This window comes from Pelophylax lessonae (assembly GCF_965119305.1).
Source record: "Pelophylax lessonae genome assembly, chromosome: 10".
Classification (NCBI taxonomy): domain Eukaryota; kingdom Metazoa; phylum Chordata; class Amphibia; order Anura; family Ranidae; genus Pelophylax; species Pelophylax lessonae.
The window spans coordinates 52,954,045-52,968,011 of record NC_138777.1 but is presented as its reverse complement, the minus strand read 5'-3'; the positions used below and the strand labels follow the sequence as shown (position 1 = coordinate 52,968,011).

The 13,967-nt window shown below is 41.4% G+C and overlaps 1 protein-coding gene across 2 annotated transcripts in view; it reads left to right on the top strand.

Annotated features, from left to right (window-relative positions):
• HIPK3 (homeodomain interacting protein kinase 3) overlaps nt 1–13,568 on the top strand; it is a 210,169-nt gene extending 196,601 nt beyond the window's left edge. For both annotated transcript variants that reach the window (XM_082269870.1, XM_082269869.1), the window contains exons 13-16: nt 5,599–5,739; nt 7,021–7,256; nt 7,457–7,599; nt 10,551–13,568. In XM_082269870.1, coding sequence (XP_082125996.1) covers nt 5,599–5,739; nt 7,021–7,256; nt 7,457–7,599; nt 10,551–11,009 — 979 coding nt within the window. In that variant the 3' untranslated portion in view covers nt 11,010–13,568. The remainder of the gene's footprint in view (nt 1–5,598; nt 5,740–7,020; nt 7,257–7,456; nt 7,600–10,550) is intronic.
• Nucleotides 13,569–13,967: the final 399 nt, after the last annotated feature.

Sequence of the window (13,967 nt, the reverse complement as noted above, 5' to 3'; positions counted from 1 at the left end):
AACACAAGTGGGCCTATGAAGTCATCGGTCCGGTTACAAGATCGATTTTCGCTCTTGTCCCCCGGCAAGGTTTTTTCCTTTCAACCTGCGCCTGTCCACAGACCGCGCTTATAGGGCCTGTTTGGGGCGGTACAAGACCTGTTCCTTTAAGGGGTGATTGTCCCGGTTCCGACTTTGGAAAGTTTTCAGGGTTTTTACTCAAACCTGTTTACAGTCCCCAGGAAAGAAGGCAAAGGGCGTCCAATCCTGGACCTCAAGGTGCTAAACTGCTTTGTGCGGGTACAGAAGTTCAGAATGGAGTCCGTTCCAACGGTGGTGACATCCCTGCGTCACGGGGATTTCCTTGCCTCTATAGAGATCAAGGATGCCACATTCCAATATGTGCCAGTCACCAGCATTTTTCTCTGCTTTGCTATGGAAAAGGAGCATTATCATTTTGTGGCATTACCCTTTGCTCTCTCCTCCGCTCCTCGGGGCTTCACAAAAGTGTTGGCTCTGGTGTTTGCCTTGCTACGCCAACGGGGGATTGCAGTACTGGGCTACTTGGACGATCTCCTTCTGCAAGCAGAATCTCCCTGTGCTCTGTGGAGAACTTGGAGATCACAATATGGACTCTGTGGGAGTTTGGCAGGATTCTGAATTTTCAGAAGTCTGCCCTGGTTCTGTCCACGAAACTTGACTATTTGGGCATGACTCTGGACTCGGCCGTAGCCAGAGTGCTCCTTCTTCTGGACAAACTCCAAAAATTGCAGGCTGCAACTCGCCTCCTGCTGTCCAAAAAATGGTCATCCCTCTGAACTTGCATGTGGGTGCTGGGCCTGATAGTATCTACCTTTTGAGGCGGTTCCATTTGCACAGTTCCATACGAGTTCCCTGCAAAGGGAGATCCTGACCAAATGGGACAAGACTCCACAGTCTCTGGACAATCCGATCCAGCTGAGTCGGGGAACAAAGGAGTTCCTGATATGGTGGCTTTGCTCTCCAGCTGGGAAAATGGTTGCTTAATGCCTCCTGGGCCTTCTGTCATTAAGCGTTAATGATGCAGGTTTGCAAGGCGGACACCTGGTCGTTGGTGCACACTTTTATAAAGTTTTATAAAGTTGATGTGTTGGCATCTGCAGATGCTTCCCTTGGCTGCAAGGTTTTGCAGGCTGCTGTTTAAGAGGATCGGATCCGCTTTAAGGGTGCATTGTTTTTTTAGGTGGGCTCCAGTTGTTTTGGTTGAGCCCCTGTTGCCTGGTTGGCTAATGTTTAGCCTTGGGAATTTTTTTGCTGTTTCCCACCCATCATGTTTGACACTGCTTTGAGAAGTCCCAATGGTCAAGAATGACAGGAGCTGTGTCCGTCAATGAATGAAAGAGAAAATGGGATTTTTGACTTACTGTAAAATCCATTTCTTTGATGTTTATTGAGGGACAAAGCACCCACCCCTCTGGGGAGTTAATATTCTCCTGACACTGCTTGTAACAAACCTGAGTGACTATAGCAGACAGAGGGAGTATATCCCCAGGAACTGCCCATGGGTGTAGCCAGACGTTTTTCCTGCCTAGTGTCCTACTCCTGTAGGGGGGCAGCATAACCCAATGGTTAAGAATGACATGAGCTGTGTCTGTCAATGAACATTAGAGAAATTGATTTTACGGTAAGTCAAAAATCCCATTTTTTTTAACCTGCAAAATAGTGTGCATTTATTTTTATTTTTTTGTAAAGGTGAACTTATCCTTTTATATCCTATTGAGCGCCCATTCACACCAGGTGCAGTGGGATGTCTGCATAAACAATTCAATATCAATGTTAGCCAATAAGTAAGTTCACCCCTTCTTTTGCCTTGCAGTGCAGCACACTGAATTTTTTTTCACAACACAAGCACACAAATGCGCATCAACGCAATGAACATAAATGAGACTTTGCTAAAAGTGCTTTTACTGTTTGTTGATAATGTGTAAACACTTTAGTGTGCATGATCTGGGCACAGGTTTACTTTAAAGTGGTTTTAAAGCCTCAAGGTTTTTACATTAACTTGTTTGCTGCAGTAAGGTAAAAAACCTTCTGTGTCCAGGATCGCCCACCCTTTATCTCTATCTGATCTATTTATCCAGCACTGTGCATGAGAGCAGAGGTTCTTTTCTTTCCCCTTCCTCACAGGGCAGATTAATAGCAGCGGAAGCCATTGGCTCCTTCTGCTGTCAATCGAATCCTATGATGAGGCATCAGGGCTAAGCCCTGCTGCCTGTATCTATGGATATAAGCAGCAGTGCTCAGGAGTGAGCTTGCACGAGCACCTCCCCCCCCCCCCCCCCCCCCAGCAAGCGGCTTGCTAGGGGGGGAATCGAAAGACAGGCAGACCCAAGATGTCCCAGCAGGGGACCTCATAGGAAGGAGGATTGGGGCTGCTCTGTGCAAAACCATTGGTAACAGGTAAGTAGAACATGTATGTTTTTAATGAATTGAAGGTTTGAAATCACTTTAAATAGACAACGTCATCAGGTATTTTAACACTTCATGCTGCTTACATACATTGAAGCAGTTAAATGGGTGATGTTTACTGATGATGTGCTTGCTATAACAGTTCATTGTGCCTTTTGTCAGTAATATCTATGTCATTTTCTTTACCCTCTGATGCTTTTAGGTGCGTCAGAGGCTTTCTGTAGGAGTCCAGAAAAAAAAAAAAGAGTAATGCTAAGCACCCTGCTCCTGCGCTCAAAACCAGGTCCTCAGGCTGTTTCAATCTAGGAACCCACACTTGGCATCCCGTATGGCTAAGCCTTGCTGCCCTCCCGGGGTGGTCAAAAACACTGTAAAACAAACACAAAGAAAGGGCGCACCAGCCTAGCACTTTATCCTCAGCAGGCTTTTTAATAACAGAAGTTAAAATCAACTACTCACAAACATGCGTGGTTAATCAGCATATCAATTCCAAAGAACAGCATCAAATGGAAAAGTCCAATGTCTCATGTAGACGGAGGGCTGATGCATTTCGAGGTCTTGCCTCTTCCTCAGAGCCTGAGGGCCATGACCATTTCGAGGTCTTGCCTCTTCCTCAGAGCCTGAGGGCCATGACCGAGGCCATGACTTAAATAAAGTGACCAGGCCCCACATGACCCTCCAAATTGTGGGAGGGGATATCACCCTTGTGGGCGTGGATTTGGGTGACTAGCTATGTAACCACGCCCACAAGGGTGATATCCCCTCCCACAATTTGGAGGGTTCATGTGGGGCCTGGTCACTTTATTTAAGTCATGGCCCTCAGGCTCTGAGGAAGAGGCAAGACCTCGAAACGCGTCAGCCCTCCGTCATCGGACTTTTCCATTTGATGCTGTTCTTTGGAATTGATATGCTGATTAACCACGCATGTTTGTGAGTAGTTGATTTTAACTTCTGTTATTAAAAAGCCTGCTGAGGATAATGCTCTAGGCTGGTGCGCCCTTTCTTTGTGTTTGCTTTCTGTACTGGCATCACCGAGGTGTTCAGCTGCTGCCTAGAAGGATTCAGTGCTTGAATCTGCGTGTAGTGGAGCACCTGCACCTTATTAGTGATGGTGAGCTTTGATGGTTGGCACAAGCAGAAAAAAACTCTACTTGTTCCCTGATGTTGCACTGACCGAGCACTGGAGGCTTCACAGGCAGCACCCTGGTGGGCCAGAAGGGGCAAATAAGCAGTAAGGGCTCTACAAAAGTCTCAGAGGTGGAAAAAAAAAACTTCATCATTGTTGCAGAAAAAATGCATGGAGAATTGTTGCACAAGGGTAGCATCAGTAAGTGCTAATTATAAACTTTTTATTTATTTAAACAGCCTGAAAAGTGTTTTTTGACTGTCTATAATTGTTTTCGGTGCCACAAGCCAAATGTACAGTATCTCACAAAAGTGAGTACACCCCTCAAATTTCTGTTAATATTTTTTTATATCTTTTCATGTGACAACGTAGTTGTCAAGTAGTGAGTGTACAGCTTGTATAACAGTGTACATTTGCTGTCCCCTCAAAATAACTCAACACACAGCCCAAAGTGTCAATATTTTGTGTGGTCACCATTAGTTTACAGCACTGCTCTAACCCTCTTGGGTAATGCAGTTCACCAGAGCTTCACAGGTTGCCACTGAAGTCCTCTTCCACTCCTCCATGACGACATCACGTAGCTGGTGGATCTTAGAGACCTTGCGCTCCTCCACCTTCCATTTGGTAATGCCCCACAGATGCTCAATAGGGTTTAGGTCTGGAGACATGCTTGGCCAGTCCATCACCTTTACTCTCGGCTTCTTTAGCAAGGCAGTGGTCGTCTTGGAGGTGTGTGTGAGGTCGTTATCATGTTGGAATCCTGCCCTGCGGCCCAGTCTCTGAAGGGAGGGGATCATGCTCTGCTTTAGTATGTCACAGTACATGTTGGCATTCATGGTTCCTTCAATGAACTGTAGCTCCCCAGTGCCGGCAGCACTCATGCAGCCCCAGACCATGACACTCCCACCACCATGCTTGACTGTAGGCATCACACACTTGTCTTTGTACTCCTCACCTGGTTGCTGCCACAAACGCTTGACTGCATTTGAACAAAATAAGTTTATCTTGGTCTCATCAGACCACAGGACATGGTTCCAGTAATCCATCTCCTTAGTTTGCTTGTCTTCACCAAACTGCCGGCTTTCTTGTGCATCATCCTTAGAAGAGGCTTCCTTCTGGGACGACAGCCATGCTGACCAATTTGATGCATTGTTTGGCGTATGGTCTGAGCACTGACAGACTGACCCCCCCCCCCCCCCCCCATCCCTTCAACTTCTGCAGCAATGCTGGCAGCACTCATACGTCTATTTCCCAAAGACAACCTCTGGATATGACGCTGAGCACGTGCACTCAACTTCTTTGGTCGACCATGGTGAGGTCTGTTCTGAGTGGAACCTTTCCTGTTAAACCGCTTAATGGTCTTGGCCACCATGCTGCAGTTCAGTATCAGGGTCTTGGCAATCTTCTTATAGCCTAGGCTATCTTTATGTAGAGCAACAATTTTTTTTCCAGATTCTCAGAGTTCTTTGCCATGAGGTTATATGTTGAACTTCCAGTGACCAGTATGAGTAAGAGTGATAACATCAAATTTAACAAACCTGCTCCTTATTCACACCTGAGACCTTGTAACACTAACGAGATACATGACACCGGGGAGGGAAAATGGCTAATTGGGCCAAATTTGGACATTTCCGCTTAGGGGTGTACTCACTTTTGTTGCCAGCCGTTTAGACATTAATGGCTGTGTGTTGAGTTATTTTGAGGGGACAGCAAATTTACAACTGTTATACAAGCTGTAAACTCACTACATTGTAGCAAAGTGTCATTCCTTCAGTGTTGTCACATGAAAAGATATAATAAAAAATTTACAAAAATGTGAGGGAAGTACTCTCTTTTGTGACATACTGTATATAGCTATGTCCATGCTAAGGAGGAATGCAACTAGTAAAAATAGTTTTCCAGTTCCTGCAGCACTAGACCAATGTATAAGAAGAATGAATGTTAGGCAGATTTTGTTAAAGCATAAAAGATGTTAAACATGAAAACAAAGTTCAAATGTCAATGTTACCTTATGCACTAATTCATGAATTGCTTATGTCACTCAGATGTAAAGGAAGCCTGGACTGTGAGGCCTGTCAGAGTACTCTGAACATTGATCGAGTGTGTTCCCTGAGCAGTCCGGACAGCACCCTAAGCACGAGCTCTTCTGGCCAGTCCAGCCCATCCCCCTGCAAAAGACCCAACAGGTTATTCACTTTGTTTCCCTAACACCATTGGCTTTATTATGTAGCATCTGCAACATACAATGTTAATACTCTGTTCATAAGATGCCCTTTGGTTAGGACTTCATAAATGGACATTATCAGCTAAATAAGAAAGGAGATCCAAGTTTAATCGTCCATTTTACTCTAGTAGTTTCAAAGATCTTAATATTTCTTTTAGTAAAAATCTTTTCTTAAAGTATCCGAAAACATTTTGTTTTTTCATTTTATATAGTAGGGAAGGGTTAGAACTACTGTCAGGTTTTTATTGCGGTTTGTGTGCTTAGTTGGGAGATTCACCTTTTCTGTTTGTTCCAGTGACCATTGTTATCTGGACTGATAAAGAGAGAAAATCAAAAATATAGCGTTACTTGTAGAACAGGAATAGTGGGGAAAACTTCCAATGGGAAAACCTGTTTCTGTGACAACTGTCTATGAGGATATCCCTAACTTTGAAGAGATTAGCCTTTCACTTCCTGTTGTGTCTTGAGACAGGAAGTGAAGTAAAAACTCCCTTATGAGATATATATGAAAATATAATAAATAAAAAAACACATATGTGACGAGACCCTTGCTCGCTCGCTCGCTTCCGCTCTCCCGACACTCTGCTACTAGTGAGTCAGCTTGCAGATTGCAACGTCTGATGGTTCGCTTATCCAAGGTTCCGGGGTCCGAACTACAGCTATGTGCCGTTCGGAATCAATAAGAACAAACACCAGGCAGGCTGTATGCAAGTTCAAACAGGAAGAACTTTATTGGAAGTACACAACACACTTTTATACAGAATTTGGAACATCCCGCCCCCAACGGCCGCTTTCCTATTGGTCAATTGTAAAGTACACGTTGTCCTCCTTCAGGTCCTCCTTAGCCATGCAAATAATGAGGACTTGAAAATGAGTCAGCAAGGATTGGTCCGATAGCTTGATTAGAAGGACTGTTATGTGTAATGAGACAGAAGCCCCAGGGGTAATCAATGTACACAATAGCCAGACACAGAACAATGGAGCCATCTGGAGCCTTAAGACAGAGCAGAAGACCCCCCCCCCCCCCCCACTGTGTAACAGATTTCAAGGAGGAAAACCTCCGCATTCCAAGGTCCATGACAACATATAAATCAGGAATTCAAATGTGGTTGACATAAATAAGATTGTCATGTTTTAAAACAGCGGTGTCTCTTTAGAGTTCTTTTAGTAGTATACATCAGTGCATCAAACTGCTATTATACCATGGAGGGTAATACATCTAATATGGGTTGTCCTTCAACAGTATGTCTGATGATGAACCTGAAAGTGGCTGTGATACTGTCGACGGATCCCCAAGCTCTGATTCCTCTGGCCATGATAGTCCATTTGTAAAGAGCAGCTTTGTCCCGGCTACCAATGAGAACACAGAAAAGCGGGCATCAGAAAAAGTAGAGAGTAAACCTGCAGTGTGTACATTAGTGGTTCCACCTATCAGGATTGAAAACCGCAGGGACAACTCACACAGGGCCACAAACAAAGGTAGGTGACTTTTACTGTAGACCTGCTTGTGAGAATCTTCCCTCTTTCTTATCCCTTACCCATTTCTTCCCTGTACTATGTGTCTTGGCATTAGAATAATAGTGTCTTTACTGAAGTTTAAACATTAACAGTTTGCGCTACCTTCTTTTATTGTGCGGAATTTATTCACAGGAGGCTAACATGAATTGTATATGTTTCAGGTGCAGCTAGCCATCCCCTAATAAAAGGCCGGTCAGCCCCAGGGAGAAAAAACCACCTCACAGCCCTCGGCAACCGCCAGCAGAAACTTACATCAGCATTCCAGCAGCAGCAGCAGCAGCAACAGGCTCTGAGTTTCAGCCAGGTATGTTTGGTTAATTGACATCAGAGTGCCATCAAATCTGGTCTGTTATCACAGAAGAATATTAGTAAATACATTTACCGGCCACTTTATAAGGTACACCTTGCTAGTACCGGGTTGGACCCCCTTTTGTCTTCAGAACTGCCTTCATTCTTCATGGCATAGATTCAACAAGGTGCTCTATTGGATTGAGATGTGGTGAGTGTGGAGGCCATTGGAGTACAGTGACCTCATTGTCATGTTCAAGAAACCAGTGGTGAGATTATTTGAGCTTTGTGACATGGTGCATTATCCTGCTGGAAGGAGCCATCAGAAGATGGGTACACTGTAGTCCATAAAGGGATGCACATGGTCAGCAACAATACTCAGGTAGGCCGTGGCATTTAAACAATGCTCAATTGGTTCTAAGGGGCCCAAAGTGTGCCAAGAAAATATCCCCCCACACCATTACACCACCACCACCAGCCTGAACCATTGATACAAGGCAGGGTGGATCATAGCTTTCATGTTGTTTACGCCAAATTCTGACCCTACCATCTGAATGTCACAGCTGAAATTGAGACTCATAACACCAGGCAACATTTTTCTAGTCTTCTATTGTCCAATTCCAAATCCATTGTCAATGGGGAGCCTGTGTGAATTTTAGCCTTAGTTTTCTGTTCTTAGCTGACAGGAGTGGCATCCGATGTGGTCTTCTGCTACTTTAGTCCATCTACTTCAAGGTTTGATGTGTTGTGCATTCAGAGATGGTATTCTGCATTCCTTGGCTGTAACAAGTGGTTATTTGAGTTACTGTTGCCTTTCTATCATCTCGAACCAGTCTGCACATTCTCCTCTGACATCAACAAGTAATTTTCCTCCACACATCTGCCGCTCACTGGATATTTTTTCTTTTTCGGACCATTCTCTGTAAACCCTAGAGATGGTTGTGCGTGAAAGTCCCAGCAGATCAGCAGTTTTTGAAATACTCAGACCAGCGTGTATGGCACCAACAACCATGTCACGTTCAAAGTTACTTAAATCCCCTTTCTCCCCCATTCTGGTGCTTGGATTTAATTTCAAGTCATCTTCACATCTAGATGCCTAAATGCATTGAGTTGCTGCCATGTGATTGGCTGATGTTCAATTGCTTGGTAACAAATTGCTAAAGTGTACTTAATAAAGTGGCCGGTGAGTGCATGTTTCTGGATATATTGTGTACAAATTGACATCATACATCTTTTAGTTATAAACAGTTTTAAACCTTATTCACACTTTCATTCAAAAGCACAGGTACATGGTCTGGCGCAAAAATCCTGGGGTTTTCCGCTGCTGGGGAGCCGCAGGTGGCACATTCACCCACCCATTTGTACTCCTGTAATTATCAATGTTTTTCTGCATTGGTGTTTTGACTTACATGCACATATGACATATTCTCCAAAAACAAATCTTCCATGTTTGGGGAATACGTCATGCACACATGCAGGTAAACCCTAATGCAAAAATGCATTTGTGTTTACATGAGAAAGTGCATGTAGCTCCCTGACCGTGGGAAAATCCTTGGAGTTTTTATTTGTATGCTCATTGCCTGTCCAGTGTGTGTTACTTGATGCATGTCAAGCTGGTATCTGAAAGTTGTTGACAGGTCTCATGAACACTTAAAAAAAAACTAAGGGGGAAAGCGCCTACTAAAGGCTTGTACACGCTGTAAGAAAATCCGGCGAACATTTTCGTCCAAAAAATTTTCGCATGATTTTTGTATAGTGTGTACAGAACTTTCTGCAGATGATTCAGAATTTTTATACGAAAATTCTCAAAGGGACAAACTCCAAAATTTTTTTTGTACGGGGAAAAAAATTTACTTTTTTCCCTTTTTCGTACGATTTTTGTACAAGAAAGATCAGAAAAGAAAGACTGTGCATGATCAGAAACAATAAACAACAAAAAAAGCCTTTGTCGTACGAGAATTTTCATACAAATTTTCTTAAGAATTTTTGTTCATCAGTTCCGATTTGCTGTGAAACAACGAGGAAAATCAGACAATCGTTTGCCCGATTTTCTTATAGTGTGTACCCCACTTAAGTGTAGTATTAGGACATATTTATGTTTTTCATGTTATCTGAAGGGTGAGTTTTTGATCTTGTACATGTGAATTGCCATTTGCGTTTTTACTAATAAATATGTCCTAATACTACACTTAGTAGGCTTTCCCCCCCTTTGTTTTTTTTGTTTATATTCCCAGAAACTGCTTCTACTCTTGGGTCAACTGCCACAATTGCCATAGACAGTTTGGATCTATGTTTTAGAGACTTTTATGTTGGATTTTTTGTAAAACTGTTATATATATATATATATATATATATATATATATATATATATATATATATATATAATTACTTGATGGTGCCCCTTGCATTGCCCCCTCCCACAAGGGTCTAGATTTTGTCTAATTCCTGCAGTTGGGCTTGACCATTTTACAATATATGCATATGCTTTTACGTGTGTGAAGTTTTATTTATTTTTTCCAGCTGTTATACAGTATCTCCTTACTAATATAGACCATTAGGCCCCTTTCACACATACGGTCCGTTTGTCCGTTTTTCATCCATCCGTTGACGGATGAAAAACGGACATCAATTCATCTCTATGTAAAAACGGATGATTATGCGTTAACATCCGTTTTCATCCGCTTCCATCAATGTCCGTTTTTTGGAACGGATGAATGCCTTATTTTTCATCCGTCAAAAAAAACGGATCGGACGAGAAACGGATGTAAACAGACAAACGGTCTGTTTTTCATCCGTTTTTTTTTACATCCATTACCAATGAAAAACGGATACATTTTGACGTGACTGAACTGATGAACTGAACGGACCATATTTGTGAAAGGGGCCTTAATGTCTTTCCTTGTAGACGTGTGTTTATCATCCCAGGCCAAATAAATAATGCAGTTTTCATAATTCTCCTTTTGGCAGATACAACATTTTGGATCTGGGCATCAAGAATGGAATGGAAACTATGGGCACAGGAGACAGCAGGCATTCATTACACCCACCGTCACGAGTCATCCCTTCACCCTCCCACACGGAAGCCCAAATCACAGCGCAGTACATGCTCACTTGGGGGGCCAGCCCACCATCCTGTCTTACCCGCCCTCCGCTCCACTGAGCACTGCAGGACCTATGGCCCACCTCCTAGCCTCTCCGTGTACCACAAGACCAATCTTACAACACCCGGCCTACAACTTCTCCCACCCCAGTGGCATCATCCACCAGGTCGCCGTGGGAATCAACCCCCGTCTTCTACCTTCACCTACTATCCACCAGACTCAGTACAAACCAATGTTCCCATCCCACTCGTACATAGCCGCATCGCCTGCCTACACGGGATTTCCCATGAGCCCCACAAAACTCAACCAGTATCCGTACATGTGAGAACTCAACAATCTACATGTAGAGGAGAAGCTCAAAGATTCAAACCTTTTGTTTGAAGCAGAACACAAGAACATGGCTTTTGATAAAAAAAAAAGATTAAAAAAAAAATCCGCCATGGCACAAGAAGAAAAGAAAAAATATTTTTTGAATCACGTAGACTTGGGTGCAATTTAAATCAATCTTGAGCTTTAAAAAAAAAAAATTGGAAAAAAAAAAAAATCACTTTTAATGTGTTTTGCACATTTGGTATACCTTGTCTCTAGTCCTGTTCTCTTCTATTGTAACTCTAGACAGGTGACTTACAGGAGAGAGTTCACTCTCTCCTGATATATTTTTTATACAATTGCCTTCTAACTAGTGCAAGACACGTCTTTTTGGGAAGCCATTCAACGTACAGGTTTAGCGCAACAAATGCACATATCGTCAGCAGTACAGTGTACTCGTGTCAATTGTTTGTTTATGTATGTCTTGGTGTTTCAGTGTTGGGTCACTTGGCTACTGAGTTGATGTTCACATTGCATGTGTCTTTTGCATGGGCAGAAGAAAAATCAAAAAAAACAAAAATGTTGCCTAGACTGTGCTCTTTAATGTTGTCGTCCTAATAATCAGCTGCATTGTATACTGTTCCCACACATAGTGCCTTAAATATTTGAGGTTGTTAATGTTATTACTTAATATATTAATGTCAAGTTCAGCACTTAATCTTGGAATTTGCTGGTTATATAAATATCTATTTTTTCGAATAACTCGAGTCTTGGCTCAGTTAGGGGGTTGTTCATTTGTTTTCTTTGGTTGTGTGGTATGCTCATGAGGTGTAGGTGTTTCCTTACCTACGGAACAGCATGTTCATTTTTTTTTTTTCTTCCTTTTTTTTTTTTTGCGTAGATGAGTTTGTGTCTGTTTTTAATTTTTTTTTTCTTTTTGTTCTAGATATTTAGCCTCACGTAGCCTGAAAACGCTTTTAAGATTTTTTTTTCTGGTCTCGATTTTAGGATTAACTCTAGCTGCACGTTTTGTTGGTAATCACTTAATCACGACAGAAACTGCAATATTGTCTAAGTGGATCCTTCATTATTCATTTTTTTTTTTTTGGTGTCACGGTATTTGTCCAAATGGCTGGGTTTTTTTATAGTATCTTGCTGATATAGTTGGCGTGGTTTTCGTTAGCCGGTGTTTTAAATTCCTTTTAGTTTCAGCGGACGCTGCACCATCTTGCAGTGCAATATTTTGCAGGCCTGTCCATTGCTGAAGAGGATAACACCGAAACGCGTGACCACAGTTGGGCAAACCGTTCAGTATTTAATGAATTGTATCAAGGACTATTTACTATAGAAGTTTGATAAGATGTGAGGTTTTTACTTCGTGTGCAATTTTTAGCTTTCATTTTATGCATGTGTCAGTTTTTAATGCCTCCTTTACACAATATTTGATTTCGTTTTTTTATTTTTTTTTTTGTTTTGTTTTCTTTTTTTTGAGTGGTGACTGCTTATTTAATACATTCCGTCAGGGACACGAAATTTTGTGCATATTTCAAGATATTTCTTTTTCAGTTTCTAAAGGAAAAAAAAAAAAAAAACGTGCATTGTCCATATCCAGTTAATTTATCAGCACCAAAGACTTTGAAATCATCCATTTTCTTTTAATGAAATTAAAAAAAAAAAAACCTATATAAACAAAAGGTAGCTAAGTTTTTTGCATAGACCTGAATTATACTGTAGTCTAGTGGTGGGCTTTAAGAAAAGGTATTATGACTGTTTTTAGCTTTGGGCAAGTAATAAAACTTATCATTTATCTTGAATGTATAATAGATGAGCTGCTATATGTAACAGACGCCACTTTTTTGATAGCTGTGAATTTTAGCTTCATATCCCGTTAATACTTAGCCGCCTTACTCCTGTTTTAAGTCTAATGATATATATAAAGTATAGTGGGGTTTTATTTTTTTCTGATTATTATTTTTTAATATTAATTTGCATTTAATGTTTTGGTGTGTCCTTTGTAACTACTGTATTGTAAATTATGGATCCTAATTGCATATGTTATTTTTTGGGGTGTGTGTATTGCATCAGTATTCTATATATCTTCATAAATTTGAGCTCATTACTGCATATAAATGGGTGTATTAATGTAAGTTATTTTTTAATGTTTTCATATTGCTGTTGTGTATACCTTTTTAAGAGAAAAAAAAATGTATCTTGCAGGCTTGATTTCATTTTTTTAATATTCAATTTCTTTGAATCTGATTACACAGAAGATTAGCCAGTGACTGGAATAATGAAAATATAATAGACTGAAGATTGGGGGGATTTTTAGCCTTTGTTTAACTTGTTAACACCACTATACACTGCAATTGCCCAACTGTCCATAAGCTATGAGGATTCTCAACTCTGTTGTTCCTTTTGGGGGGGTGGTGTCCCCCCTTTCTAAGCACTGGGTGGTGTTATCACAAGCAGTGTTTTATTTAATGAATGTTAAAACAAAAATGTGCCTAAACCAACTTTTTAAATATATAGAAAAATTCATAAAAAATCAACAGTGTTAATAAAAATAATTTTACAAGGTGGGAGTATAAAAAAAAGAAAAAGAGAACCTATTTATTATGACTTAAGGTCATTTTTTTCCTCCCCCGCCACAAGAATCTGCTAAATACCGCTATGCATTATGTCCATTGATGTAAGATTTTTTTTTTTCTGGTACAATTTTAAGGCATTGTCTAGATCAGTGTAACCATCCTAAAGCTCTTCTGTTGTTGGAGAGATACAGGTGACAGCATACCATGATCTGGTATGCGTATACGACAGGTGGTGGCAGGGGACGCTAGGTGTTGAAGTTTCAAAAAAGCCAGGGAGCCAACAGTTAGGAAACGCTGATAACCAAGCTGATGTGGCTTACAGATGTTGCAAATTTACTTATATGTCACTATAATGGATTTGCAGAGTGAAAACTTGTTCAGAAGTG